Genomic DNA, 27046 nt, shown 5'->3' on the forward strand with positions numbered 1-27046 from the left:
AGTACATCATCAGGGCTGCCCCAAGCATGGACTTTTGGTCTCCACAGTGCCAGGAAGGGGATGATGAACTTATCTACCCAATGAAAGACACTGTGGAGTGAGTTTAGGTGTGAGCACTCTCAGCTGAGTGTTTCTCTCTCCAGTGAGTGGGGGCAGGGGCAGGCTGAGAGTCTACACACCTGCAGCTTGCTCCCATCAAAGCCTGATGAGCTGTGGGTGGCCATCCTGCTGACCCTTTGGCCAAGCCTTTAAAATGTGAGCAAGCTGGGGAGGAGAGAGAAGAGTCAGTGTGGACGTAGGCCACAGAAGATGGAGATCCATTTGCCCAGTGTGCCGATGATGGAAATCCTCTCCTATCTGGATGCCTTCAGTTTGCTACAAGTTGCCCAAGTGAACAAGGTAAAAAAAAACTTTTGGGCTGAGTCCTCCATGGGGTGCATCCTACATAAGGCCGCTTTGACCTTTCCTGCTCAACATGGAGTCTCAGCTACCCCAGCATCACACTCACAGAGCATGGCCTTCTTCCTTTCCTTTCCTCTTTCCTCTTTCCACTCCTCTTCCTCTTTCCCCTTCATCCCCTTTCCCCTTTCCCCTTCCCCTTTCCCCAACCCCCTTCCCCTTTCCCCTCCTTCCCCTTTCCCCTTTCCCCTTCCCCTTTCCCCTCCCCTTCCCCTTTCCCCTTTCCCCTTTCCCCTTCCCCCTATCCCCTTTCCCCCTTTCCCCCCCTTTCCCCCCATTCCCCCTTTCCCCCCCTTCCCCCCTTTCCCCCCTTCCCCCCTTATTGTCCCCCTTTCCCCCCCTTTTTCCCCCTTTCCCCCTTTCCCCCCTTTCCCCCCTTCCCCCCCCCCTTCCCCCTTTGTCCCCTTTCCCCCTTTCCCCCCTATCCCCCCATTACCCCCCTTTCCCCCCCATTTCCCCCCTTTCCCCCATTCCCCCCTTTCCCCTTTCCCCCTTTCCCCCCCTTTCCCCCCTTTTCCCCTTTCCCCCCTTTCCCCCCATTCCCCCCTTTCCCCTCCTTTTCCCCCCCTTTTCCCCCCTTTCCCCCCTTTCCCCCCATTTTCCCCCCATTTTCCCCCCCCTTTTCCTCCCCCTTTCCCCCTTTCCCCCCTTTTCCCCCCTTTTTTCCCCCTTTTTCCCCCCTTTTCCCCCCTTTTCCCCCCTTTTCCCCCCTTTTCCCCCCCTTTTCCCCCCCTTTTCCCCCCTTTTCCCCCCCTTTTCCCCCCTTTCCCCCTTTTTCCCCCTTTTCTCCCTTTTTCCCCCTTTCCCTCCCCTTTTCCCCCTTTCCCTCCCCTTTTCCCCCCTTTTCAACCCTTTTCCCCCTTCCCCCCCTTTCCCCCCTTTTTCCTCCTTTTCCCCCTTTTCCCCCCCTTTTCCCCCTTTCCCCCCTTTCCCCCCCATTTCCCCCCTTTTCCCACCTTTTTCCCCCCTTTCCCCCCCTTTCCCCCCCTTTTTCCCTCCTTTTTCCCCCTTTTTCCCACTTTCCCCCCTTTTTTCCCCTCTTTTTCCCCCTTTTTCCCCCTTTTTCCCCCTTTTCCCCCCCTTTCCCCCCCTTTCCCCCCCTTTTCCCCTTTTTTCCCCTTTTTCCCCCTTTTTCCCCTTTTTTTCCCCTTTTTTTCCCCTTTTCCCCCCCTTTTTTCCCCTTTTTTCCCCTTTTTTCCCCTTTTTCCCCTTTTTCCCCTTTTTCCCCCTTTCCCCCCCTTTCCCCCTTTCCCTCTTTTCCCCCCTTTCCCCCTTTTCCCCCTTTCCTCCCCTTTCCCCCCCTTTCCCCCTTTTTCCCTCTTTTTCCCCCTTTTTCCCCCTTTCTCCCTCTTTTCCCCCCTTTTCCCCCTTTTTCCCCTTTCCCCCCTTTTCCCCCCTTCCCCCTTTTTCCCCCTTTCCCCCCTTTTTCCCCCCTTTTCCCCCCTTTCCCCCCTTTTTCCCCCTTTCCCTTCTTTTTCCCCCTTTCCCCCTTTTTCCCCCTTTCCCCCTTTTTCCCCCTTTCCCCCTTTTTCCCCCTTTCCCCTTTTCCCCCCCTTTCCCCTTTTTCCCCCCTTTCCCCTTTTTCCCCCCTTCTCCTTTTCCCCCCTTTCCTTTCCCCCCCTTTCCCCCCTTTTCCCCCTTTTCCCCTTTTTCCCCTTTTCCCCTTTTCCCCTTTTTCCCCTTTTCCCCTTTTCCCCTTTTCCCTCCTTCCCCCTTTTCCCTCCTTCCCCCTTTTCCCTCCTTCCCTCTTTCCTTAAACTTACCTTATTTAGATCTGTCTACTCAGCTCTGACACATTAGTGTTTTGAGAACTCAGCTGCTTCTCTTGATCAACAGGAGCACCAGTCTACAGAATAGCAAACAGATATACCTAGGGCTCATGGGTCAGCTTTAACCATTCTGAAGACCTCAAATCCGGTTCAATGAGGCAGGAGTGGTGACTCACACCTGCAATTGAAGCACTTAGGAAGTGGAAACCAGATGATCAGGAGTGTGGATCAGACTCAATCACATGAATTTAATCCCAGCCCAGGCTTCTAGACACCCTATCTCAGAACAGTAACAGTGGTAACAAAATTCTGCTAAAGGAAAAGAACCAGCTGCCCTGTGGAGATGTGCTGCTGACACATGTCATCCTTGAGACTCCATGTCAGACCTTCGGAGGTTGGCCCTCCTTCCTCTGAGCCCTCACAAGGTGTCTTGTGTTTTCTGGGGTAGGTCTCTCCAGGCTGGCTGGGCCTGGAGAGCCAAGACTCTGTTTGGTTAACCTGTGTAGGCCCAGCACAGAACAAATTGAGAGCAGGAGAGGGAGGCAGGTGTTGGTTTAAAGATTCTTTTCTCTCCCATAGACCTGGAATGCAGTGGCAAGCAGTGATGTCCTGTGGAGGTAAGGAGAGGGGTAGGGTGGGATGGGAAGAGGGGACAAGATGGGGCAGGAAGGGAAGAAGAGGACTTCTGATTCTGGACCTAGACCTCTGCTGTGGGAGGATGGTTAGTGAATAAAGCACTGTAAACTTGTCTCTAATGTGGGGTGACTGGGTTCAGCCTGATGGAATTGCAACTGTGCATTGCAGGAAGTTCTGTCAGAAGAGATGGCTCTTCTGTGACAAGGTCAACCCACACCTCCTGGGCACAGAGACATGGAAGCAGTTCTATGTTTACCGAACATGGCAAGAACACACTAAGTCCCGGGCAAAGCCAGAAGATTTCACTTACAAGGAAATTCCTGCAGAGTATGGTATGGGCTTGGGTACACTAGAAGAGATGCCCACTTGTTTTTTCCCATTCTGTGCAGTCCTACATTCTCATTTAATAACAGGCAGGGGATTGTAGCTTAACAGGATGGGGCTGCTGTGCTAGCCTAGCCATGGAACCAATCTGTGATCTGCTGAGTTGTTGCTCAACATTGTAAAACCTTCCCTATCCCTCCCTTTCCCTGAAAGTTCGAACCCTTCCCAGTGTGTAAAGAGAATTTAATGGGGAAATTACTAAATTGGCTTTAGTATTTATTTTTCTCAAAAAAACTTCCTCATAATAGTTAAGTTATGGAGAAATACTTTTAATTTTTTACATTTATTGATTTTAGTATGAATATATGTGATGTGTGTACATGGCACAGTGTGTGTGTGTACATATGTGTGTGTCAGAAGACAACTTGGTGGAATCTGTTATCTTTTCTGTTTGTTTTGAGATAAGGCCTCACTTAATAGCCATGGCTAGCCTGGAACTTGATCTGTAGACTAGGCTGGCCTCAAACTCATGATCTGTTGCTTTTCTTCTCTGGGACTGGTACATCTTTACAGGTGGTTTTTTCTTTTGTTTCTTTTTCCTTTCTGGTTTCTTTCTTTGTTTCATTCTTTGATCCTTTATTTGTTTGTTTCTTTGTTCTTTCTTTCTTTCTTTCTTTCTTTCTTTCTTTCTTTCTTTCTTTCTTTCTTTCTTTCTTTCTTTCTTTCTTTCTAAGTCAGGATCTCATGTACCACAGGCTGACCTCAACCCTTCATGTAGCAAACTCAATGACCTGAACTTTGGATCCCTCTGCCTTCAAATGAGTACCGGGTCACAGTCCATAGGCCTCTAGGAAGAGAGCCAAGCACCCTACCCACTGAGTTACAGCCCCAGCCCCCATTTTGAATCTATAGAAACAGATTAAAGAGGAAATGTCTCTGAACAAATGACCAACCTGCAGCTTGCTTGGCTGCCTCTCACTTCATCCTTTCCACAGCTTTTATCCAAGACTTCAACATGGCAGAGGGAAAGGAAACATAGCTACTTTGGTTTGAGTCACACCCCAACTGTCTTGTGTCCGCATATTGTTGGATTTTTTGTCTTTGCAGGAGTTCGGGCATATGCATGTTATATCTCAGGGTGTGGCTTAACAAGAAACAGAAATGCCAAGTCCATTGTCTGTATGGTGACTTCCATGAACAGGATTTCCACCTGGGATATTCATGAGGTGAGTCTGGCTGATGAGTAGCAAAAGTTCCCTGGATGTGAATTCTGATTTCATCTTAGTGTTATGGGTCATGATGAGACAGGATACCATGTACAGTGCTGGCTGTCCTGGAAGTCCCTGTATCGATCCACCTATCTTGATTTCCCATGGGCTCGGATCAAAGGTTTGCACCACCACACCTGATATTTCCCTCTTGTTACATTTTTTGCAGATTTAATTGTAAAGAGAATTTAATGGGGTGTAATGCATGCGTGTCTGCTGCCTGTGGTGGTCACAAGAGGGTGTCAGGTGCCCTAAAAATTATAGTTGCAAATGATTGTAAGCTGTGGGCTCTGAACTCAGGTCCTCCGCTAAGCTATCTCTGCAGGGCCAGTCAATGTTTCAGTTTCCATCATAGAAATTGTTCTCATACAAGGTCAGATTCACTCCTAGATATTCTTTTTTAAGATATATTTTTTATTTTATATGTGTGTGTGCCTGTGGTAGTTCCGGCTGCCAGAGGCCAGAGGCTGTGAGGTGTTGTGTAGGCTTTGGGAACCCAACTAGGGTCCTCTGCAAGAGCACTAATTGCTCTGAACTGATGAACCATCACTCCTGCCCCTTACTCCAGGATTTGTTTGTTTGTTTGTTGTTTGTTTGCTTTTGTTTGAAACAGAGTTTCATTGTGTAAGACCCTTGGAGCAAACTTGCTCTGTAGACCTGGCTGGGCTTGAACTGTGAGATCTTGCAACCTCTGCCTGCTGGGATCATAAGCCTGTACCATGTCCACCAGGCCCCTTCAAGATTGCGTTCGAGGCTGCTGTGAGTGGGACAGCTTTCCTGGTCCTTCTACACTTTGTTTATTGCCATATAGGTAGAGCACTCTTTTCTTTTTCATGTCAACTATAGATAAGCATGATAGACAAAAGATATGGCATCGTGGCAGCACCAGAGTCAGGGCAGCTGGTGAAAGGTGATTAAGGTTTCTTGACAGAGCCATTGGAGAAGCTGTAAGTGGCAGCTGTGAGTTAGTTCCTGGGGGTACACATAGCCAACAATCTTTAATGTGTCCAGGTTATGTGACACTAAGGAGTTAGGACAATGTCAGGGTCTGAAGCAGAAGACAAAAGAAATGACAGGTTAGTGTCATTTATGAGAAGGATGTTAAGGAAGTGATGATGTTGGAGTGTAAGAATGTTTTGTGGTGGGTGAGACGGGTCTAGGCTCCTAAGGGCCACAGCTCCAGCTACCTTGTCATCTCCATTGTTTCCCTTGGAGACAATAGTGTCATCCATCTGGTGGGACCTCAGTGGACAATGCCATCTCCACTGGGACAGAGGATGTCGGGTCATCAGACCCAGAGGATGAGAAGCTTTTTCCTGTGAAGGAGGAACATGGGAAAAATGAGTCACTTGTCTTAGGCAATATGAGACATTTAACTCCCTGGTATCCTCTGTTTGTCCAGTTTTGTCCAAGCCCTGGCAGCAAACAAGGCAATGGACCAGGGACTCTCAGTGGTTATCACACCACAATCTAGGCAGTCGTGTCACTGTGCCCATATCACTCAGATCTAGAGGGTGTGGGTGGGGTTTACTATGAGGATTCAGGAGTCTCTGTCTATTATAGTAAGCTAAAACCCTTAACATTGCATTTAGCAGATATCTGACAAAATTGAAAGCCAATATCTATTAAGTATATCTGAGTTAGACAATCTGTGTTTGTTTATTTGTTCTAGAATGTATCTAGTAAATAGAGTACTGTGTAACATTATGACAATAGCAAAAACATGGCTAAAAATACTGTTTGGCAGATGGGACCTGCTTTCAGAAGTTCCTGAGGAATAATGACTTTTATTTATCTGTCAGAAATCCCATCATCCAGCTTGATCTCATTTCTGGATATTTGGAGAGTCTTGAGAGCTGACATTTACCACATAATATAGGTTGGCTACAAGTTTGTGTGTTTGTGTGCTTCCTTTGTAGTGTTAAAAGGCTGTGGCCAAAAAGTAACCTGGAGGAAAGGACTCACAGGTTACAGTCCACCAGAGGAGGCTGAGGCAGAAACTGTAGCAGGGGCCATGGAGGGTTGGTCACTCTCTCTGGCTCGCTCTCCATGGCTTGCTCAGTTAGCTTCCTCATAGCACCCAGGACCCCAGCCTGGCAGTAGCACCTCCTATAGTGGGCTGAGTCCTCCCACACTGATGATGAATTAGGGAAATACTCTGCAGATGTGCTAAGAGGCCATCCGCTGGCATGGATGGTGGGGGGGTGATGCCCTCCCTCAATTCATCACCTGTGGTGGTCAGGAGCTGGCCCTGCCCTCTCATTGTCTGTGGCACTAGGAGAATGGACACCCACTCCTTGACTGGGCCGCACAGTGGAGCTGTGCTCTCTTGGGGTGTTGAGCAATGGACACAGCTGTTCTCCACATGATTCTTTCTTTGATTGTGTCTACCAGGATTTGGGGGTACCTCACCCCAGGTGCTAAACAGAACAGGGTGTGTCTTGCATTGAGCATAGTTCTCCTGGGACCTTCCTGGGCTGTGTGTGTCTTAGGAGAGAAAACAGGGTAGGGCTGTGGCAGCATTGCATGACCTGGCAGCAGCACAACTGTGTGGTAGAGTCTCTGTTCTTGATGGGTTTGTGAGTGCTAGGGGCCCATGTGATGCCCTGGGAGAGGGATGGTGGAGACCCTATTACCCACGGGAAAGAACACAGGGCTGGCCATGCCTGTGGTTCTTGAGGACAGTACTCAGGGCTTGTCTCAGCCTCATGACGTCAGATTCCCACTGTGCAGTCCCTGCTGCTTTATGCAAGAGTTTTTTCTCTTGTGTATCCTGTCTTGTGAGATGGCCACATGCTGCGCCACAATAAGAAAGAATGGGGGGAATGCTGGACACCTCAATGTATGTTTCTTGATTAACCTCTGTTCTCTCAACTGTTTATTATTTTAAAAGGTAAGGGAACTTAATTGAGTAGACATTAATCCATGCTTGAGTTTGGGTGGTTTTGTTTGTCTGTAAGAAGGTCTTCCCCTGTAGTCCTAGCTGACCTCGACCTATGTAGACCTCCCTGCTTGCACTGTCAGTAAACGGTGAACTCGCTCTGAGCACAAGGCCGATGATTGTTCTTCATCCATGTTTGTGGGAGGTGCTTCTCCCCTTCCATGTGGTCCTGGGGATTGACCTCCTGTCATGAGGTTCTGTGGCGGGTGCCCTTCCCTGCTGAGCCATCTTGGCAGCCATGTTCTTCTTTCTGGTCAGTACAGTGAGTGTGTGCTCACCTCTGAGCATAATGCATGTGTCCTGTTTTACTGTCTACTCCTGCCCCAAATAATTTAGATGTTTGATTTTCTTCTTTGTGTTTTGTTTTATTTTTATGTAAATAGGTACTCTGGGTGCATGTATGTCCATGAGAGGGTGTCAGATCCCCTGAAACTGCAATTACAAACAGTTGTGAGCTGCCATGTTTGTGCTGGGAATAGAACCAATACCCCTATATTAAGGACAGCTGGCTGTCTTAACTGCTGAGTCATCTCTCTAGTCCTATGTTTCTTTTCTTTTTTCAGATACTCTTGTAATGTAGTCCCAGCTATCTTGTAACTTGACATTGTAGAGCAGACTGGCCTGAAGCTGCTAGTGACCTTCCTGCCTCTGCCTCCCTGGGCTGGGATTCTAGGCATGTGCTACCATGTCCAGTGGGGAATACTTAGAGTGTTCATACTCTTTCCTTGCAAGTGAGAAGTGTTTCCAGTCTGGGCGAGGCTTCCAAATAAAGCTGGTGGGGGAAACCAGTTGCACTAGAGGTGCTCAGACATGATGATTCTCTTGTTCCCCAGGGCATTATGACCTGGGAAAGCCCAGGACATCCTGCTGTTATCAAGTGGTTGACCACCCTCCCTGAGATGCACATGGCTGTCACTGTAGATGTAGAATCAACTATCAAACTGTGGGACTGTAAAAGCAGGGAACCTCTGGCTACAAACAACCTGTTCTCTCGCTGTCAATTACTGAAAGCTGCCTATACTAAGGATGGCCCGATTGTCTTGGTAAGTGACCCCCAAATTGTAGTAGTCACACAGACCAAACCCTTAGCAATTTCAGGTCTTTTTAGCTTCACATCTCAACTTGCCTTCTTGGGGTCACTGCAAACCCTGAGAGTCAATCACAGTAAACCATAAACATGGCCATCCCTTAGCCTTTGATCTATTCCATGTATATTTCTTTAAGTCATTCTCTTAAAAGCATCATTTTAAGATTCTTTCCTGAATATGGGGAGAGATGTCTCAGTGGGTAGCAGTCTTGACTGTGTAAGCATGAAGACCTGAGTTCAAACCCCTGACACTCACATATAAATGGGATGAGGCTAAATGTACCTGTAACCCCAGTGCTGTTGGGGATGGAAACACAAGGGTCACTGGGACTAGACGGCTGCTGGCCAAGCCAGCCTAGCTCCAGGTTCAATAAGAGACTCTGTCAGGAAATCAGGAGAAGAACATTCTAACAGGATACCTGGCATCATTCTCTGGTTTTCATGTATGCCCAGGTATGTAGTCTGCATACACAAGTATAAAAATACATATAACACATGCACATACAGACAATTTTTCTAAGTGATTTTACATCTTCTTGAGCAAAAGCTTGGAGTACCCAAGATACAATTCCCAGACCACATGAAGCTCAAGAAGAAGGAATACCATATTGTGGATACTTTGGTCCTTCTTAGAAGGGGGATCAAAATACCCTTGGCTCACAGCCAACCAATGGACTGAGCATAAAGTCCCCAATAGAAGTGCCAGAGAAAGGATCCTAGGAGCTGAAGAGTTTTGCAGCCCCATAGGATCAATAATAATATATACCAAACCATACTCCTAGAGCTCCCAGGGACTAAACCACTAACCAAAGAGTACACATGGAGGGACCCAGGGCTCCAACTCCATATATAGCAGAGGATGGCCTTTTCAGATATCAATGAGAAGTGTGTCCATTGGTCCTGTGAATGCTTTATGCCCAAGAACAGGGGAATTCCAGGTCAGGAAAGTGGTGGTGGGGTAGGGTTGTCTGCAGGGGGAGAGGGAGAGGGGATATGGGGTTTTCAGAGGGGAAATGGCAAAAGGGGTTACCATCTGAAATGTAAATAAAGCAAATATCTAATAAAAAAGAAGAAGGGGAGGAAAAAACCTCACATACTGGAAAAGTTTAAAAAAATTCCTGAAGAGTGAATTTTAGTTTAGATTTTAATTTTGAGACTTCCTGCCGGAGGAGTGGAAAGAGAGCCCAGCTCACCTGCAAAGGTGAGCCTCAAACCATGGCTTCTTTCTTTAATCTTAAAAGCTCAGAGGTAGGAAACGAGGAGGTAAGCTGGGATGTTATGGGGAAGGGCAAAATTATAATTTATGGTGTGTACTTCTTAAAAAATAAATGTAAACAAACAAAATAAAAAATGAAGACGATCAAAGCATGATGGAGTATTTGGGGGAAAAGATATATGCTACCATGTCCTACAAATGTTTCTTTAAAAATATTCTGCAGGGTATGGTGGTGTATGGCACAGAGGCAGGTGAATCTCTTGAGTTTGAGACCAGCCTGGTCTACAGAGTGAGTTCTGGGATAGCCAGGGATACACAGAGAAATCCCATCTGAAAAAACCCAAAAGTAAAAAAATTATTTTGTGTGTGAATATTTTGCCTGCATGTATATATATATGTATCAACTCTGCCTGTCTCTGACTCTCTACCTGTTGGGTCTCTGTCTCTGTCTCTGTCCCCTGCCCCCCCCCCTCTCTCTCTCTCTGCACAGTTACCCACTGAGTCATCTTTCCCAGGTCTAGATTGTCTTATTTCATGGGATCAGCACAGACCCTCTGTGAGGCAGGTTGGTCAGAGCTTTGGATCTCCTTACTGGACTTAAAGATAATGTCACAGTGGTGTATCTCAGAGCAGGTAACACTGCTTCTTTCATGTATAACATTTTCTTACTGACAGGGTCCTGATGCTCTGATTTCAGGCAGGTGATACCTTGGGTAGACTCTACAACTTTAGGATCCCTGACTTGCACATCATTTCCAGAGTCAAGGTATTCCCGTACGGTATTGATGAAATCTACTGCTCTCCTCAGAAGAAATGGGTCTTTCTGATTAGGAAACATCCACAAATCTTGCCAAAGGTAGGTCTGCTCTAGCAACTCCAGGGTGAAGGTGGGAGACAGTGGGAAGGTCCAGCCCTCAGGGAGGTCCAGGCAGACCCCTCCCCCTCTCCTAAGCCCTATCATAAGGAAAGTCATCCTACAGACGTCAGGGAAGAATAATGTGCTTGGAAGGAGTCACGTGACCAGTTACAATGGCAAAGGTCTATCAGTGAAGTGTCCTTGACATGTGGCTAAGCCAATGGCCAAAGGTAGATGAAATAACAGTCCCCAGAAACTTACATTGGCCCCCAAACTAAAAGCATTTTTTTTTTATCACTGGTTCACACACTGACCTGTGGCTGATGAATTTCACATAAGTGCTACCATACCATACTGCCTTCTCTCTTAGCTGCCAGCTCTCAGGTGCATGGTTCTTAGGTACTGTGAGAGAGATGGTCCACTCAGAGGCCAAGTACTACTCAGGGCCTAAGCATATTTATTTGATTCTATACATTGATATACCTTCAAAACAGCCTGGGTTACAGTGTGACAGTCTCAATAACTCATTTAAAAAGTATAGAACAGCCCAGGAGTAGTCCTCTGCACAGGGAAAATGTACTTAACCAAGCTCTGCCTGATGTGTCCATTGCAGTAGGATGACAAGGCGCCCTTTGACCTTGGATCAGAGACTCCATTCTGTCTCTGAATATGATGGGAGGGGCAGGAAGACTGTGAGTTATTCTGACCCTGAGCTGGAGCAATGGCTGCTCTGCCCTGTCCTGGGTGAGGAACAGATGTGGCAACTCCAGGGTTGTTTTTGAAGCCCCTTGACTGGAGTGCGCATATGCCAGGCGAAAGAGGTGTTACTCTTCATTGATTCCACTGGGCAATCCTCTCTGCAGGTGTTTTACATGAGCAGCTTACTGAGGACATCAGAATTCTCTGCTCCTGTGTCTACCAATCTTGAATTTTCATTTTGTGAGAGAGCTTTCTGGACCCCAAGAAGGGAAGACAGGATAACCCTGATGTCCATGAGTGCCCCCCCAGTAAACACAAAATTTGTCACATTTGATATGAAGCTGGAAAAGATTGGGACGGAAACAATTGTTAAAGGTAAACCTCAGAAAATTCTCAAGCCAGATACAATGGTATATGCCCAAAATTGGGAGACTGAGTCAGGAGAGCTTTGTAAAAGTTACTGTCTCACAAACAAAAAGGAAATCCTGATTCCTCCATTGTCTCCTGCAAGTGCTCATATAAATGCTTGTCATTGTTTTGTATTTTCAGGCTTGAAGACAGGGTTTCTCTGTGTAGCCATGGCTAACTGGAACTTGCTCTGTAGACCAGGCCTGGCCTCAACCTCGGAGATCCCCTGGTCTGTGCTGGGATTGTGGATCTCCACACGATGTTGCTGCACATGATGTTTCTGTAAAGGGAGCAGGAGGCTCCTTGGCCAGATGTGAACTTGGGTCTGTTTGATGGTCACTGCACTAGGGAACTACAGTTCTCTTGGGCAGACATGTTTCCATTTCTGTCTTGTACTAGGGACTGGGCTCAACTGTCCTTTCCCAGTACAGCTGTCTTTCCAATGTTTGAGCTTTTGACTGTCCACACTGTCCCTGTGTCATAGCCTGCCTCCTCATGGCCAAGGACCTGGACTTGTCAGACCAGTGGACTGTGTTCATTGTCTCTGAGACTAGCATGCTATGGAAGTAGGGATTTACTTGGAACTAAGCATTAAGGATTTTGCTCTTGCTTAAATGATTGAAAAAACTGCCTCTGTATTTTGTGTGTGTTTGGAACAGGACATTTGATTGCAAGATTCTCATTGTCAGAATATCAGGAGAGCCCAAAATGGATGGGAGTCAGTGATAAGGACGTGATTGTTTGTTCAACTCCGTCCTCTCTCCTGCTCTTCAACATGAACGGTCTTCGTCTGCAGACATTTCCGTACAGCCCAGAAGAGATCTTGATGCTAAGGGTGGTATGTTTGGAATGTTTCTCCTCCAATGGTGTTTTTTTAAAAAATAGATTTACATATTTTTAAAATTCATACAGTTGCCGTGCACATATGTGCACTTGTACTTGGGAGAGCACTTGCAGAGGCCAGAGGCCGACTTCCTGGCATTAGTCTCTCTCTTTCCACCTTCACATGGGCTCAGAGCACCAGGCTCGCTCAGCAGGTGCCTCTACCTGATGAGCCATCTCCTAGGTCCTCTCCCTGTCTTTTGATCTGACATTGACTCCAGCCTGCTCACAGCTGGGTGTTCTTTGCAGGACCCCGTTCATGTCATTGTCACCCTTCATGATGGCTCTTTGGATGTGTACATGTGGGAGGAAAGAACCCCGCAGCTCAGGAGGTGTTATCGGTTACCAAAGAGGAAATCTCTGACACAGCAAAGGTGAGCTCTGCTTCTTGAGTTAAACTGGACATTAATTTTCAGACATTTCTGGGCTGGAGAGATGGCCCAGCAGTTAGGAGCACTGGCTGCTCTTCCAGAGGACTTGGGTTCAATCCCCAGCATCCACGTGGTGACTCACAACTTTCTGTGACTCCAGTTCCAGGGAATCTGACTCCTTCACACCAATGCATCTAAATTAAAGGTTAACATATTAAAAAGTTCTATGTAAAAATGCATTTTTAAAAGAGAAACGAACTTTCTATAAAAAGACATGACTAAATTTATGATCTCCAGCATCACACAGAACACACACTGTGCTGTGTCTGTGTAATATTTAAGAAGTAGAAACAGGAGGACCCAGAAGTTCAAGGTCAACTTCTACTGTTTAGGAAGTTTGGCAGCCATTTGGGTTCATTGCAAAATCATCACAAACAAACAAACTAGAAATTGGCCAAGCATAACACCCACCTTAATTCCAGTACTCAGGAGGCAGAGTCAAGTGTCTATCTTGACAGTTCTAGGCCAGCCTGGACTACAGAGTGAGTCCCAGCACAGCCAGGGCTATATAGAGAGATTATGTATTAGGAATGAAGGGAAGGAAAAGAAAGAATTGTTAATATTTTGGATCTCAGCGCATATAGTTAAATCAACTGTCTCAGGCCCACAGTAGAAGTGGGGGGACTGTGTCCTCATAGCTTGTCTTTAATGGCAGGATGGGTTCCCCTGAGTGCAGCCCCCACTTGGTTGCTTCATCAGTGAGCTGTCATTATCTCCATTTGGCTAATTTTCCTTGGAGTTTTTTTAAAATATATTTTATTCAATATATTTTTATTTACATTTCAAATTATTTCCCCTTTTCTGGCCCCCCACTCCCCGAAAGTCCCATAAGTCCTCTTCCTTCCTCCTGTTCTCCCATCCACCACTTCCCACTTCCCACTTCCCTGTTCTGGTTTTGCCTTCTACTGCTACATTGAGTCTTTCCAGAACCAGGCCACTCCTCCATTCTTCTTGTACATCATTTGATGTGTGGATTATGTTTTGGGTATTCCAATTTCTAGGCTAATATCCACTTATTAGTGAGTGTATACCGTGATTAATATTTTAAGACTGGGTTACCTCACTTAGTATGATCTTCTCCAGCTCCATCCTTTTGTCTAAGAATTTCATGAATTCATTGTTTCTAATGGCTGAATAGTACTCCATTGTGTATATATACCACATTTTTTTGTATCCATTCTTCCGTTGAGAGATACCTGGGTCCTTTCCAGGTTCTGGCTATTATAAATAGGGCTGCTATGAACATAGTGGAGCATGTATCCTTATTACCTGTTAGGGAATCCTCTGGGTATATGCCCAGGAGTGGTATAGCAGGATCCTCCGGAAGTGACATGCCCAGTTTTCTGAGGAACCGCCAGACTGATTTCCAGAGTGGTTGTACCAATTTGCAACCCCACCAGCAATGGAGGAGTGTTCCTCTTTCTCCACATCCTTGCCAACACCTGCTGTCTCCTGAGTTTTTAATCTTAGGTATTCTGACTGGTGTAAGGTGAAATCTCAGGGTTGTTTTGATTTGCATTTCCCTAATGATTAATGAAGTTGAGCATTTTTTAAGATGCTTCTCAGCCATCCGAAATTCTTTGGGTGAGAATTCTTTGTTTAACTCTGTACCCCATTTTTTAATAGGGTTATTTGGCTTTCTGAGGCCTAACTTCTTGAGTTCTTTGTATATATTGGATTTTAGCCCTCTATCTGATGTAGGGTTGGTGAAGATCTTTTCCCAATTTGTCGGTTGCTGATTTGTCCTTTTGATGGTGTCCTTTGCCTTACAGAAACTTTGTAATTTTATGAGGTCCCATTTGTCTATTCTTGATCTTAGAGCATACGCTATTGGTGTTCTGTTCAGGAACTTTCCCCCTGTACTGATGTCCTCAAGGGTCTTCCCCAGTTTCTTTTCTATTAGCTTCAGAGTATCTGGCTTTATGTGGACGTCCTTGATCCATTTGGAGTTGAGCTTAGTACAAGGAGATAAGGATGGATCAATTTGCATTCCTCTGCATGCTGACCTTCAGTTGAACCAGCACCATTTGTTGAAAAGGCTATCTTTTTTCCACTGGATGTTTTAAGCTCCTTTGTCGAGGATCAAGTGGCCATAGTTGTGGGTTCATTTCTGGATCTTCAATCCTATTCCATTGATCCTCCTGCCTGTCACTGTACTAATACCATGTAGTTTTTAACACTATTGTTCTGTAGTATTGCTTGAGGTCTGGGATACTGATTGCCCCAGAATTTCTTTTGTTGTTGAGAATAGTTATAGCTATCCTGGGTTTTTGTTATTCCAGATGAATTTGAGAATTACTCTTTCTAACTCTATGAGGAAGTGAGTTGGGATTTTGATGGGTATTGCATTGAATCTGTATATTGCTTTTGGCAAAATGGCCATTTTAACTATATTAATCCTGCCAATCCATGAGCATGGGAGATTTTTCCATTTTCTGAGGTCTTCTTCCATTTCCTTCTTCAGAGTCTTGAAGTTCTTGTCATACAGATCTTTCACTTGTTTGGTCAGAGTCACACCAAGGTACTTTATACTGTTTGTGGCTATTGTGAAGGGTATAATTTCCCTAATTTCTTTCTCAGCCTGCTTATCCTTTGAGTATAGGAAGGCTACTGATTTGCTTGAGTTGCTTTTCTAACCTGCCACTTTGCTGAAGCTATTTATCAGCTGTAGGAGTTCTCTAGTGGAGTTTTTTGGGTCATTTAGGTAGACTATCAATCATATCATTTGCAAATAGTGATAGTTTGACTTCTTCCTTTCCAATTTGTATCCCTTTGACATCCTTATGTTGTCTAATTGCCTGAGCTAGTACCTCAAATACAATATTGAAAAGATAAGGAGAGAGGTAGCAGCCTTGCCTAGTCCCTGATTTTAGTGGGATTGCTTCAAGTTTCTCTCAAGTTTGATGTTGGCTACCGGTTTTCTGTATATTGCTTTTACTATGTTTAGGTACGGGCATTGAATTCCTGTTCTTTCCAAGACTTTAAGCATGAAAGGATGCTAAATTTTATCAAATGCTTTTTAAGCATTCAATGAAATGACCATGTGGTTTTTTTCTTTGAGTTTGTTTATGTAGTGGATTGCATTGATGGATTTCCATATATTGAATCATCCCTGCATCCCTGGGATGAAGCCTACTCGATCATGGTGGATGATCGTTTTGATGTGTTCTTGGATTCAGTGGGCAAGGATTTTATTGAGTATTTTAGCATAGATGTTCATAAGGGAAATTGGTCTGAAGTTCTCTTTGTTGGATCTTTGTGTGGTTTTGGTATCAGCGTAATTGTGGCTTCATAGAAGGAGTTGGGTAGTGTTCCTTCTGTTTCTATTTGTGGAATAATTTGAAGAGTATTGGTGTTAGGTCTTCTTTGAAGGTCTGATAGAATTCTGCACTGAAACCATCTGGTCCTGTGCTTTTTTTTTGGTTGGAAGACTTTCTATGACCCCTTCTATTTCTTTAGGGGTTATGAGACTGTTTAGATGATCTATTTGGTCCTGATTTAATTTTGGTATTTGGTATCTGTCTAGGAAATTGTCAATTTCCTCCAGATTCTCCAGTTGTGTTGAGTATAGGCTTTTATAGTAGGATCTGATGATTTTTTGGATTTCTTCTGTTTCTGTTGTTATATCCCCCTTTTAATTTCTAATTTTGTTAATTTGGATACTTTCTCTGTGCCCTTTGGTCAGTCTGGCTAAGGGTTTATCTCTCGTTGATTTTCTCAAAGAACCAGCTCCTGGATTTGTTGATTCTTTGTATGGTTCTTTGTTTCTACTTGATTGATTTCAGCCCTGAGTTTGATGATTTCCTGTCTTCTACTCCTCCTGAGTGAATTAGATTCTTTTTGTTCCAGAGCTTTCACGTGTGCCATTAAGCTGCTATTGTATGCTCTCTCCTGTTTCTTTTTGGAGGCACTCAGGGCTATGAGTTTCCCTCTTAGCACTGCTTTCATTGTGTCCCAAAGATTTGGGTATGTTGTGCCTTCATTTTCATTAAATTCTAAAAAGTCTCTGATTTCTTTATTTCTTCTTTGGCCAAGGTGTCATTGAGTAGAGCATTGTTCAGCCTCCATGTGTTTGTGGGCTTTCTGTTGTTTTTGTTGCTATTGAAGACCACTCTTACTCCATAGTGATCTGATAGGAGGCATGGGATTAGTTCGATCTTATATTTTTTGAGGTCTGTCTTGTGGCCAATTATATGGTCGGTTTTGGAGAAGGTACCATGAGGTGCTGAGAAAAAGGTATATTCTTTTGCTTTAGGGTGAAATGTTCTATAAATATCAGTCAAATCCAATTGGTCCAAAGCTTCAATTAGTTTTACTGTGTCCCTATTTAGTTTCTGTTTTCCTGATCGGTCCACTGAGGATAGTGGAGTGTTGAAGTGACCCACAATTATTGTTAGGTGCAATGTGTGCTTTGAGCATTAGTAAAGTTTCTTTTACGAATGAGGGTGCCCTTGCATTTGGCGCGTAGATGTTCAGAATTGAGAGTTCTTCTTGGTGGATTTTTCCTTTGACCAGTAAGAAGTGTCCTTCCATGTCTCATTTGATGACTTTAGGTTGAAAGTCAATTTTATCTGATATTAGAATGGCTACTCCGGCTCGTTTCCTAAGACCATTGGCTTGTAAAATTGTCTTCTATCCGTTTACTCTAAGGTAGTTTTTGTCTTTGACACTGAGGTGTGTTTCCTGTATGCAGCAAAATGTAGGGGCCTGTTTCCTTATCCAGTCTGTTAGTCTATGTCTTTTTATTGGGGAATTGAGTCCATTGATGTTAAGAGATATTAAGGAATAGTGATTATTACTTCCTGTCATTTTTGTTGTTATTTTTATATTTGAGTGGTTATCTTCTTTTGGGTTCGATGAAAGAAGGTTACTATTTTGCTTTTTCCAGGGTGTAGTTTCCCTCCTTGTATTGGAGTTTTCCTCCTGTTATTCTTTGTAGGGCTGGGTTTGTGGAAAGATATTGTGTAAATTTGGTTTTGTCATGGAATATCTTGGTTTCTCCATCTATGATGATTGAGAGTTTCGCTGGGTATAGTAATCTTGGCTGACATTTGTGTTCTCTTAGATTCTGCATGAGATCCACACAGGATCTTCTAACTTTCATGGTCTCTGGTGAGAAGTCTGGTGTGATTCTGATCGGTCTTCCTTTATATGTTACTTGGCCTTTTTCTCTTATTACCTTTAATATTCTTTCTTTGTTTAGTACATTTGGGGTTTTGATTATTATGTAATGGGAAGTATTTCTGCTCAGGTCCAGTCTGTTTGGAGTTCTGTAGGCTTCTTGTATATTCACGGGCATCTTTCTAGGTTAGGGAAGTTTTCTTCCATAATTTTGTTGAAGATATTTGCTGGCCCTTTCAGCTGTAAATCTTCACTCTCATCTATACCTATAATCCTTAGGTTTGGTCTTCTCATTGTGTCCTGGATTTCCTGGATGTTCTGGGTTACAAACTTTTTGCATTTTGCATTTTTTTGACTGTTGAGTCAATGGTTTCTATGGTATCGTTGGCATCTGAGATTCATTCTTTCATCTCTTGTATTCTGTTGTTGATATTTGCATCTATGGCCCCTGATTTCTTCCCAAGGTTTTCTATCTCCAAAGTTGTCTCCCTTTGTGCTTTCTTAGTTGTTTCTACTTCTGTTTTTAGATCCAGGATGGTTTTGCTCAGTTCCTTCATTTGTTTGTATTTTCCTTTAGTTCTTTAAGAGATTTTTGCGTTTCCTCTTTCATGACTTCTGCTTGTTGACTCAAGTTCTCCTACATTTCTTTAAGTTTTTTTTTTTTTTGCATTTCTTTTTTATTGGTTTCTATCTCTTGAGCCTTATTCTCTAGAATTTCTTTAAGTGATTTTTTTGTGTTCCATTATACGGGTTTCTAGCTTATTCATGTTCCCCTGTATTTATTTAAGAGATTCATTTATGTCCTTTTTGTGTTCCTCTAGCAGCATCATAACCAGTGATTTTAAATCCAAATCTTGTTTTTCTGGTGTGTTGGGTATCCAGGACTTGCTGTTGTTGGAGAGTTTGGTTCAGATGCTGCCATATTGCCTAGATTTCTGTTGGTAGCATTCCTACGTTTGCCTTTGCCATCTTGTTATCTCTGGTGTTAGTTGGTCTTGTCTCTGGCTGGTGTTTGAGTCTCCTGTGAGGCTGTAGGGCTATGTTTGCAACACTGGATGGCTGGGTTTCCCCTGTCTCAGATTGCTGATGTGCTGCTCTCCTCTTGGGTGCCCTTGGAGCCCTAGTGTGCCTTGCCCCAGATTGTCTCTGTGAACCAGGTGATGCCTGTTTATTCCTTCAGGGAGTGCTGATGGTGTATGCTGCGGGGACCTTTTCTGAGTGCTGATCACTCTGCCGGGCAGCCGATCCCCCAATTGGGTTGGTGCACACAAGGCCAGCCTAGCTGTTCGGGCCCTGAGTCTAGGCAAAAGCCTGACAGGCTTAGGCCTGAGCAATGTTTGCCTCGGGCTATGACTGCTAACTGGTTCTGTCAGGTAGCCAAGATGGTGCTGCCCAAGCCCTCTGCAAGTCCCAGGATAGCCTGCCGGGCTGACAGCCTCCTCGCTGGGTTGGCACACAGATGGCCCACTGGACAGCCCAGGGACTGGGTGCAGTCCAACACCTGTGTCTCGTAACTGACTAGGGGGAGGCAGAGTTCTGATGTGGCTTCAGTGCGGTGAAAAGTGCTGTAACTCCACCGTTTGCAGCTGGGCTGGCCAGCGACGGTCAGTTGTAGCAGGCACAGGGCCTGCCAGGACCCTGTCGCCTTGGTTCCACTGATGGTGGCCCTTCCACTGGACGAGCTGCTGCCGCCACCACCACAGCTGCTGCTGCCACCCTTCCTTGGAGTTTTACTTGCCTTCATCCCAGTTATTTTCCGTGATCATTGTGTGGTGGCACAGACCCCAAACCCTGCACCCGGGCTACTGAAGCAAATGTTGATTGACATTTACCAAGACACCATGACCCTGTCTTCAAAAAAAGAGAGAGAGAAAGAAAGAATGAAAGAACGAAAGAAAGAAAAAACGAGTCCCCCCTCTTAGAGGATTTCTCTGTGTAGCCTCAGCAGTCTTAGAATCAGGCTGGCCTTGAACTCCACCTTGAGATCCACCTGTCTGTGCCTCCAAACTGCAGGGACTAAAGGTGTTTGCCCAGAGTCCCTTTACAACAAGGGTCCACAGCATGTGACAATTTACCAATGTAAGTTATATGTATGACTTAAAGATATTTCTCCCTCTCAACATAGATGCATAAAGCTATAGTTCTAGCATTTAGGAAACTAAGGCAGAAGAACTACTTAGAGTTTGAGTCTAACCTATGCTACATTCAAATTCAATGCTAATCTGGGCATTGAATGAAACCTTATTTCAATTTTTTTCCCACACACTGTCAGGGTTCTCTTTGTTCTCTTGTTTTTGTGTCTTTGTTTTTGTTATTCATTTGTTGGTTTTTGTGTTTTGTTTGTTTCCTCCACTATGCTGTGGAGAGAGTTTGCAGTTTAAGTCCCATTTGTTCCTTGTTGCTTAGGTTGCTGGTACTTGGGAATTCCTAGCCAAGAACTCCTGCCTAGACACGAGTCATGGAGCTTTTTCTACACATTCTCTTTTAGTCATTTTCCTGTCTCAGATCTAGTCTTTCCTTCCGTGTGTTATGAGTTGAATATTGAATTGTTTAGTAGAGGGAGGTATAAGAATATGCTGGCTTTTGAATCATCCTGACAACATTTATTGGAGAGCCAATTCCTTGCCCTTAAAAAAAAATTAAGCGATAAAACTGCAGGTTCTTCTCCTAGGTTCTGATGCATCTGTTTGATGGAAGTGTCCTTCATCCTGCTTGGAGCACAAGATCTTGCTGTGACAGAATTTAAAATCTCATACAGTGATAGCTTCATTTTTTTTGTTTGTTTTTTTGGTTAAGAAGGCCTTGGATATGTAAAGTGTGTGTGTGTGTGTGTGTGTTTATTTGAATACATGCATGTATGTTGTGGTTTTGAGACAACTTGTATACCCCCAGACTGACCTCAAACTTGCTATGTAGTTAAGGCTAGCCTAAAACTTTATATATCCAAGGCTTGCCTTGAATTCCAGAACCTTTCCCCTCTCACTCAGTCTCGGTTATTTTTATAGGTATTAGTTTCTTCTCCTTCAGGATTTGGAAAGGGCTCTACCATGTCCTCCTGGCCTCTCTGGTGTGATGAAAGATCTATTGCCATTGGGGTCTGTCATTCTATAGATGATCATGTGTAATGTCCCTCTGATTTCAAGTCTTTTGTTTGATAATTAGAAACTCAATCTTGGTGAATCTAGTATAAAGTGTTGGATCTTAGTATGTTTGGCCTTGATCCTATAGACTATCCAGTAGACTTACCAATTTAGGGAAGGTATTTTGACTTTCTTGTGCTGGGAGAGTAAAACCCTGGTCTTTCACATGTAAAGGATGAACTCTGATAATGAACTTTACCCCCCAATTTTAGGGAGTTTTGATGTGTTGTCAACATGCCAGGTGGAGGGACATAGGAGTGCCATTTTCACCACCTCAGTGCAAAGGAGAATATGGGTATGGCTGACAGGTTTTGTCCAGAGTCTGCACCGCCACAGGCAGGAGGCTGTGTACTTGCCTGGGACAGGCCGGACACTTATGAGCCCCTGAGTGATCTGGTAGAGGTTTCCTTCAGTGGGAAAGAACAGAATGATTGACATGTGCCCCACCATCTCCACGCCCCCTAGTGGGGAGGGGATGCATTGCTGTATTCACTCTGAGTGGACCAAGTTTGGCTAAGGGAATAAAACTCAATTTTAAAATAAATTTATACATTAACATCTTTGGATTTTTCTGAGACAAGGGCTCACTATCTAGCCTAGACTAACCTTAAACTGCCTCAAACTCTGTCAGTTCTCTGGCCTCAGCCTCCTGAGTTGAAGTGATTTATAGGTATGTGGCCTCACACCCGGCTGCTCTCTCTGTTCTTAGGTAATGTACTGACCAACTGAGAATTGAGAAATGTGGCAGAGGTCTACTGCAGAAGGCTGGGATTGGAACTCATGCTATGAATGACAGTCTTCCTTTGCCAATGTGCACAGTTACTCAAAATTAACCTGAGCTGGCTCAGCACTTTAGGCAACTGCCACCAAGTCTGACCCAATTACATACCCACTCAGGTATACACAGGCACATCCCCACACAGAGATACATACATGCTTGATGGCACCCATACACATACACATATACAACAAACTAGTATTTTTTATTTCTTTATCTTATATATATGGACATGGTAGATGTCCTCAGACACACGAGAAGAGGGCATCGGTTTGCATTACAGATGGTTGTGAGCCAACATATAGTTGCTAGGAATTGAACTCAGGACCTCTGGAAGAGCTGTCAATGCTCTAAACCACTGAACCATCTCTCCAGCCACTGACAAATAAGTGTTTAAAAGTTTTAAACAGATTCAGGACTGTGGTGTAAAGACAGTCCTTTAATCATCAGTTGATAAACCTCACTCCCATTTGAGTACTGATATCTTGGTGTTTTCCCTTTGGCAGCCTCCTTTTCAAAACGCTATGTGACGACGTGAGCATCATTCGAGTGATGAGAAATAGTCCCGCCCCCTGCATTCTCATGGCATATACCTTGAAATCTGAACTTGAAAACTGAGTGTGTTGTGTGTCCTCTTTCTCAATGATAATAAATGTCTATTTGCAAGCCCAGGGTGGTGATTTCAGGGTTGCTAAGAAGTGAAGAGGTCCATGTGGTGGTTCACATGTTTAATCCTGACGCCGGGAAGGCAGAAGCAGGTGGGAAGATCTGAGTTCTGAGTCCATCCTGGTCTACACAGCCAATTTGAGGCCAACAAGTGCTACATCATGAGACCCTATCTCTGAAACAAAACCCGTGGCTAAATATACAACCAATTTGGCTGTGATATCTGTCATTTCCTTGCTATAGGGTTGAATCACATGACCAGGCCACGTGGGCAACTTATCAGGAGAGAAGACATGTGGCAAATTAAAAAAAAAAACCTTCTTTGAGACTATAATTATCCCTTTCCCCTTCCTCCATTAAACTTTTCCATATACCTCTCCTCACTTTCTCTTTTGAATTCTTGACTTTTTTTTTCTCAAAACACTTTTTAAATCAAGGGCATAGGGGTTGGAGAGATGGTCAACATTCAAGACCACTGGCTGCTCTTTTAGAGGACCTGGGTTCATTTGCTAGCATACAGATAGCAGGTAACAACTGTCTATAACTCCAGGTCCAGGGATATGGTACCCTTCACACACATACATCGGGACAAAATAGCAACATAATTTTTTTTAAAAGAAAACAGAAAAAAATTATTAAAAGCCAGGTGGTGTAAGAGCACACTTGGAGAGACAGAGAGCCCTTGAGAGACAGAGTCAGCCAGAAGTGAGTTCAAGGCCAGCCTGGTTTACAAAGAGTTCCAGGACGGTCAGGGCCATGTGCATGTATATACATAGAGTAATCCTGCCCTGAAAAAGCTTAAAATGGAAAATTAATGTTTATTGAGCTCATGGTTTAAAAGGATTAGAGTCAATAGGGTGGAGCAAAGGCATGGCGGCAGGAACCCTGGAGCATGCACTTCTCCATCTGCAAACAGGAAGCAAAGAGAAACCATAGTCATAACAAATCTTTTTAACCCTCAAAGCCTGTCCACAGTGACACAACCCCTCCAACAGAGCCACACCTCCTGATCCTTCCAAAATAGTTCCACCAACCAGGGGACAAGCTTATGGGAGCCATTCTCGTTCAGATTACCACACATGCACACACATGCAAACCACACAGAAACATGCAAAGAAAGAAATCCCATAGATAAGGCAATTGAGAGGCAAAAGCAAAGGAATCCTCCACCATATGGTGAGTTCAAGGCTAACCTGGGTTACAGGACACTGCCTCACCAAGAACTAAAACCAAGGACTAGAGACAAGGCTTGCCACTTAAGACCAGAGCTGCTCCTCCACATGACCCAGGTTCAATTCCCAGTACCCACAGGGCAGTTCACAGCTGACAATCCAGTTCCAGGGATTTAATGCCCTCTGCTGGCCTCTGAGGACACTGCATGCTTCTGGTACACATTCAGGCAAAACAAATAGTTTTTTTGACTTCTGGTACAAATTCAGGCAAAAAGTATTACATACACATACCTACATAGATACATCCATACACGACAAGTTCCTTGGTTATCTAGTAAGGGTCATAAATGCCTGGAGTCCCAGAACTCAGGAGGCTGAGCCTGATCACAGGGAGTTCAAGGTAGCTTAGACTGTGTGTTTGTAAATAAGGCTATATGGCTAAAAAGAGAATTTTCTGAGTTGGGGAGTGAAAATATTATGAACTGAAAAAAGCAGGCAAAACAGAGAGAATGCCTTCATAGAATTTTAAGGAATTTCGTAATGAATTTCAGTGTTACTACAAAATTGGAGAACTATTAGAAATCAGATTCCAGACCCTCAGAAAAGTAATGCTCTTGGAGATAAACGGAAGGGTCTGTGTCCACTGGAGAAGGATGAGGGTGATGGTTGTCTCTGAGACAGAACAAAACCAGAAAAGACTTTCCAGAAGGTCCAAATGGAAGTACTGCCCATGCTTGGCACTGGGCTTCCTGTCAGCTGAGGTCCTAGCATCCTACGTGTTGTCACAGATTAATTTGGGGAAGTTTTATGAAGAAGATAATATTTTTATTAGATAGTTGCTATATTTACATTTCAAATGTTATCCCCATCCCTTGTTCCCCTCTGAAACCCACTCACCCATCCCCCATCCCCCTGCTCAGCAACCCCACCCCACCCCTTTCCTGGCTTCTCATTCCCCTATACTGGGGCATTGAGCTTTCACAGGACCAATGACCTCTCCTTTCATTGATGTCTGACAAGGCCATCCTCTTCTACATACGTAGCTAGAACCATCGGTCCCTCCATGTGTACTCTTTGGTGAGTGGATTAGTCCCTGGGAGCTCTCTGGGTACTGGGTGGTTCATAATGTTGTTCCTCCTATGGGGCTGCAAACCTCTTCAGATCCTTTGGTCCTATCTCTGGCTCTTCCATTGGGGACCCTATGCTCAATCCTTTGGTTGGCTATGAGCCATGGGTATTTTGATCACCATTCTAAGAAAGGAAATGTGGTACATTTACACAATGGAGTACTACTCAGCTATTAAAAGTAATGAATTCTTGAAATTCTTAGGCAAGTGGATGGAACTGGAAAATATTACCCTGAGTGAGGTAGCCCAATTACAAAAGAACATACATGGTATGCACTCGCCGATAAGTGGAGTATTAGCCTAAAAGCATATAATACCCAAAATAGAATTCACAGACCATATGAAGCTCAAGGAGAAGGAAGACCAAAGTGTGAACAAGATAATTTTGATGCAAGATTATAAAAACAAAAGCTGTGCCAACCAGTTGACTCAGTGGGTGAGGGAGCTTGAGGTGAGCCTGATGTCCCGCGTGTTCAGGTTCTGGAACCACACAGAGTAAAGAGATCTAATCCTGAAGTTGGCCTCTGAGCTCCACATGCATGTTCTGGCGTGAGTGTGAGCACTTGCACACTCTCACCACATGTGCACTTGCATGCACACACACACATGCTCAATGTAGGGTGATCTTAGCTTCTGTGTAGACCAGCATGACTACGCAGTCCACTTCTGGTCTGTCCTCACTAGCCCAGGCCTGACCGACGTTTTTCCTCAGTCACAGCAGCCCTGTCAGTAGGCACCTTTCAGTCCAACTAATCTAACCTTCCCCTTCCCTGTGCGGTCAGTATTCCACAAAGGAACAACACTAATGGGCATCAGGCAGTTGTAGCTGAGTAAGCAGAGGAGGGATGAGGAGACCTCCATTTCCTCAGTTCCCCAGAATATCCTGGGGCTGCAAATTGTTACTCAACAGAGCAAACTGATCATCACAGAAAATTAATGTCATTTCATTTTTTATCTGAAAATATTAAATACAAAATTCTGGAAATAAGATGAGGATATTATATATGTATGTGAATATATATATATATGTGAGGATATATGTGTGTATATATATGATATATATGTATATATCTTTGTATAATAATATATGTGTATATGTATATATACATATATGTGTGTATATATATACATATATATCTTAATGGTAACGTTCTTGCCTAGCATATCCAAAACCCTGAGATTGATCCATGTACACACACCTATTCACCATGTGAGTTTTACAGTTTTTATGCTGGAGCTTGCAGTTTCAAAGGATCCAATCCAATGCCCTCTTCTGTTCTCTGTAGGTACTGCATGCATGCAGTGCACAGATGTGCATGCCGGCAAAAACACTCATATATAAAATAAAAATAAATCTTTAACCTGCTGGGCATAGTGGCACATACCTTTAATTTCAGCATTCAAAGATAGAGGTAGGTGGATCTGAGTTTAAGACCATTCTGGTCTGCATAGCAAGTTTCTAGGACATTCACAGTTATGTAGAGGGCTTGTTTCAAAAGCAAAATGGGAAGCAGAGGCAGGAGTATGTCTGGTCTCCACAGTGAGTTCCAGAACAGAACCCTATCCCAAAAAAACCAAAATGAATAAATAAGGTATAGTGTACTGGTAATTTTTCTCATTACTGTGAGAGTTAAGAACCCGATAAAAGCAACAGAAGGAACAGTTTATTTGGGCACACTGGTGTAAGAGCAGACAGTCCATCACAATGGAGTCCCCAAGGTGTGTCTCCTAGGGGATCTCAAATGCAGTCAGTCTGACCTTGAACATTAGCCTCCACCCACCTCATTCTGAGCAGTGAAGAAATCTTCCTCCTTCCCACCCAGGGCATGAATCATCCCTTTGTCCCACACGTGCCCATTCTATACACTAGTCATTTATCAGCCTCTTAGTGGCTGTCTGCCTTCTGGGACACACTGTCACAGTGCACACTCAGTGTAAATGACCACAGCTGGTTCCTGTCCTGTTGAGTACAAGGCCAAAACAAAAGGGCATGGCAGAGAAGAGCCTCCTCACAGAAAGGAACTGGGAGGCCTTGTTCTGGGATCCTGTGCACGTTCATAGGGGAA

General features: G+C 44.3%; 1 protein-coding gene across 1 annotated transcript; it reads left to right on the plus strand.

The window, feature by feature from the left end:
* Positions 1 to 309: 309 nt before the first annotated feature.
* LOC127688496 (F-box/WD repeat-containing protein 15-like) lies at positions 310 to 22633 on the plus strand. The gene is made up of 10 exons (XM_052187179.1): positions 310 to 399; positions 2808 to 2845; positions 3033 to 3196; positions 4296 to 4414; positions 8231 to 8440; positions 10398 to 10556; positions 11420 to 11630; positions 12323 to 12501; positions 12795 to 12919; positions 22522 to 22633. The coding sequence occupies exons 1-10, from the start codon at positions 310 to 312 to the stop codon at positions 22631 to 22633; spliced, it is 1407 nt and encodes a 468-aa protein (XP_052043139.1).
* Positions 22634 to 27046: the final 4413 nt, after the last annotated feature.

This window comes from Apodemus sylvaticus, chromosome 7 (assembly GCF_947179515.1).
Source record: "Apodemus sylvaticus chromosome 7, mApoSyl1.1, whole genome shotgun sequence".
Taxonomy (NCBI): Eukaryota; Metazoa; Chordata; class Mammalia; order Rodentia; family Muridae; genus Apodemus; species Apodemus sylvaticus.